The sequence below is a fragment of the Pollicipes pollicipes genome, unplaced genomic scaffold (assembly GCF_011947565.3).
Source record: "Pollicipes pollicipes isolate AB1234 unplaced genomic scaffold, Ppol_2.1 Scaffold_3087;HRSCAF=3621_pilon_pilon_pilon, whole genome shotgun sequence".
NCBI lineage: Eukaryota > Metazoa > Arthropoda > Thecostraca > Pollicipedomorpha > Pollicipedidae > Pollicipes > Pollicipes pollicipes.
This window is the reverse complement of record NW_023596225.1, coordinates 19,135,580-19,139,874: the sequence shown is the minus strand read 5'-3', so window position 1 is coordinate 19,139,874 and position 4,295 is coordinate 19,135,580. Positions and strand designations below refer to the sequence as shown.

The following is a 4,295-nucleotide window of genomic DNA, read 5'->3' as shown; positions in this document are numbered from 1 at the left end:
TGGCTTTGTTAGACTGTTCATTTAGAGTGCAATAAGCATCCATGTGTACCCGTTTTGATTATAAGTTTGAATTGGACACTTTGTTATGATGAATTCCTAACATTTCTGTGATGTGCCACAAATATCATCACTGGCACAAATGGTTCATGAATATGGACATTCCTCATTCCCCCATTCAAATATTCCCTCTCTTTTGAAGCAATTGTAGGCAATGAGACAAGAATGTCATTGGATAGAACTCATTAACAATGAAAATGTTGGTAAGAAAATGCTGCTGGTGAATAAGAGATGCATTCACTGAAGAACCATCAAGGATCCAGCTTACCCCTGCTCAAGAGTTGGTATGCTGCTGTAAAACAGTTTGGATCACTATTCAAACACTAGGCTCCAAAGTCAACATGCAGTCCCATTTCATGTGATTGCATACCAAAACATTGGTATGTTTTTTTCTCCTCTTGTTATCATCAGGAGTGTCATAATACTAATACACACAAGCTGTATCACCATTTCCAAGTAAGGCTGACATTACATCACAAAATTGATATGAAGTGGTTTGTAAATTGTAGGTTGCAGTGTCACACCTCATCATACTCTGGCAGACCCCTTCCATTATCATGACATAATTATGAATTACTAATAAATGGTAATTGTGGGACCCAATGTCATTCTATACTTTATCATGAAATGGCAGACTCCCTCCTTTATCATGACATGGTTATGTATTTCTAGTAAATGATGGCATGAATAAACAACATGCTTCTTGCTCTCTGGTTTATATTTTGGAAGAGCAGAATTTCTGCAGTTTTTTTCTATGACCACATTTGGAGCACTTGTAATTCCCACTATAGAAGTACTCCACATTCAGTTAACACCTCCATGTAATTAATTGCTTATTAATTGCAATTTACATGCCCCAGAACTTCTTAGCAAGTTTTTGCACCCTTCCCCCTGTTCCCTGTCATTGTCAGATCTGGTGTTCAGATGTAATGCAGCTGACAACAACAAAGTAGGAAATATAACCTCTGGAAATTATGGGTTTTGGGTGAGGGTTATACCAAATGCAGATTTTGTCTAATGTAAAAGAGGTAATGATATATGTCAAAAATGTGAACTAAAGCTGTTTAGTGGATATCAACATTTCATTTGTATTCCCAACACTGCAGATATCAGAAACTGCTTTCTTCATTGGGCAATCATGGCTGATCTTGATTGCCATTACGTTTTCTTCCATTTCTTTGAATGTTCATTTGATTTATCATCCATCTGATCAATCTTTCAATTGACTGATCTTCCATCTTTTTACCATGATTTGAATGTTTCAGTTTTAAAGATTTATATCAATTCTTTGAAATGGATATATATCTGGGATCAGAGCTCACACTTAGCAGTGCTTGTTGTGTGAGCATTGATTGTGCAATTCCCGGTTGATGACAGAATTTGATGGAAAGGCTTAATTTGCCACAATGCTCTGCATGGTTGCCTGGCCCCTGACATCACCTGACCTTTGTCAGACTTATCATATCTTTGCACAGTGGCTGCCACCAGTTGCAGGCAAACTCCTGTCAGTGGCAAATAGTGAACACCTAAAGCAACTCAAACCGACACTTCCATGTGTGACTGGACCAGAAAACAGGGGCTCTAGCCAATTGAGCTACTGGAATGGACTAGATTTGAACTTGAACTTGGACTTGAAATTAAAACAACACAACATCATTTATTTATGTGCTAACCTACATGTCTGTGCTTACAGTGTTGGTGTCACCAGCCGCTTATTTGTAAGTTAAGCTTTCTGCACCATGGGATCTGATGGAGCAGCAGATAGAATATCACAATCATGACAAATGCAAGTTCGTGAGCATCCGAAGCAGTTGGTGACATGCTTTTGACGATCGGCTTCTCAGCCTGTCCAGCTTGAGGCACAACAGCCACAGACCAAGCATCCCCATCACCTGAACAGCATCGCATACCATGGCGCCACCGACCCGGAACCGGAAGATGGCCTCCAGGAAGGAGATGCGGCGGGAGCTGCGTCAGCAGCGTCAAGGCCGCGAGCCGGCGGCCGGCGAGGACGCCGCCCCCTCCGCCGCCGACGCCGGCCGGCCTGGAGCCCTGGACGCCCAGCAGCTACACCGCCTTCAAGGTGATCCTCTCGGCGCGCCTGTGCGCGGCCATCTGGAATAACATTCAGGACTGCGACGAGACGTTCAACTACTGGGAACCGACACACTTCCTGCTGTACGGCCGCGGCTTGCAGACCTGGGAGTACGCGCCGCAGTACGCGCTCCGCTCCTACGCCTACCTGCTGCTGCACGCGCTGCCAGGCTACCTGTACTCGGCGCTGCTGCAGAGCAACAGGCTGCTGGTGTTCTACTTCCTGCGCTGCGTGCTCGGCCTGGGGTGCTCTCTGGCCGAGGTCTACTTCTACCGTGGCGTGTGCCGGGAATTCGGCGCCAACGTCGGGCGACTTACCCTGGGCTTCTTGGTGCTCTCGGCCGGCATGTTCATCGCTGGCGCCGCCTACCTGCCCTCCAGCTTCTCCATGTATATGTGCATGCTGTCGATGGGCGCGTGGTTCAGCCGCGCCTACCCGCTGGCCATCTTCGGTACAGCGCTGTCGGCGCTGGTCGGCTGGCCGTTTGCCGCGCTGCTCGGTCTGCCGATCGCGCTGGACGTGCTGTTGCGCCAGCGGCAGCCGGCGCTGTTCATCAAGTGGTCGTTGGTATCGCTGGCCGTTCTGGTGGCGCCGATGACCAAGATTGATTCAGACATGTACGGCCGCCTGGTATCAGCGCCGTTCAACATCGTCGCCTACAATGTCTTCTCCTCCACCGGCGCCAACCTTTACGGCACGGAGCCCCTCTCCTTCTACTTCGTCAATGGGTTTCTCAACTTTAACATCGGCTTCGTGCTGGCGCTGGTAGCGCTGCCCGCTTGCGCGGTTGTCAGCCTGGTGATCCGGCTGCCGCGTAAGAGCGCACTCTACCTGCCCAGCTGGCTGGCGCTGGCGCCACTCTACCTGTGGCTGCTCGTCTTCTGCGCGCAGGCGCACAAGGAGGAGCGCTTCCTGTTCCCGGCGTACCCGCTGGTGTGCCTGGCGGCAGCCGTCTGCCTGGACTCGCTGCAGAAGCTGTGGTACCACCTGGTGGTGCGCGCCAAGGCTGCGCACTACCTGCAGCGCACTGGCTGGCTGGCGGTGGCCGCGCTGGCGCTGTACGGCGCGGCCTGTCTGTCGCGCGTAGTCGGCCAGTACCGCGGCTATCACGCGCCGCTCGACGCCTTCATGGAGCTGAACCGGCTGGCGGCCGAGGAGATGCACGAGCCGCGCCGCCCCCTGCTCGTTTGCGTGGGCAAGGAGTGGCACCGGTTCCCGTCGTCGTTCTTCCTGCCGGAGCTCAACTGGCGGCTGGGATTCCTGGAGTCGGACTTCCGCGGCCAGCTGCCTCAGTACTTCACCGCCGGCGCCAACGCCACCCGGCTGCGACGCGACGGTTTCAACGACCGCAACGCCGAGGAACCGGGCCGGTACGTGGACGCGGCGCACTGCCACCTGCTGGTGGACGCTGACACGGCCGAGTCGCCGCGCCAGCCCAGCTACTCGCGCCGCGCGCGCAACTGGACCGTGCTGCACTCGACGCCGTTCCTGGACGCGGCGCGCTCGAGCCGCGTGCTGCGCGCCTTCTACGTGCCGTTTCTGACCGAACGCCACTGCCAGTATGTGAACTATAATCTACTTGTGAACAATGAGTGGCGTGACCAATTGTTCAAACGGCGAACGGTGGGCGAGTGAGCACGCCGGCGCATGTGGAGGACGCCGTCGCAGTGAGTGCGCGGGGAGGACGCCGTCGCAGTGAGCGCGCGGGAAGGACCCCGTCGCAGTGAGCGCTTGGTGAGGACGCCGTTGCAGTGAGCGCGAGGAGAGGACGCCGTAGCAGTGAGCGCGCGGGAGAACACTTTCGTAGTGAGGAAGCTTCATGATAGTGACAGGGTACTGGAATGGGGGGGGGGGGGGGGTTAAACCTTCAACCAGTGAAGGCTCGTGCGGTTGGTGCACCCATTCTACATGAGACTGATGTGAACTGGACGTGCGTGGTGTACACGTTGGTCGTGCTCGTTTAGCATATTGCATACTAGCACTGTATCGGTAATTTCGATATAGTGGGGTATGTTACGGCTCGGGTATTGCGAATCGTGGGAAGGAGGGAGATTACTAGTCACTGGTATATCGCTTGAATACGGTCATAGGTTGGGGTTTCGTTGACTGTGTGCATTGCAGTTAAGGGTCTTGGGATTGATGA

The 4,295-nt window shown here is 52.8% G+C and overlaps 1 protein-coding gene across 1 annotated transcript; it reads left to right on the top strand.

Moving 5' to 3' along the window:
* Positions 1-2,083: 2,083 nt before the first annotated feature.
* LOC119089714 (alpha-1,2-mannosyltransferase Alg9) lies at positions 2,084-3,960 on the top strand (the record flags this gene model as incomplete). Its single annotated transcript, XM_037212524.1, has 1 exon — positions 2,084-3,960. A coding segment is annotated over one exon (1,704 nt), but the record flags the coding sequence as incomplete, so codon positions are not given.
* Positions 3,961-4,295: the final 335 nt, after the last annotated feature.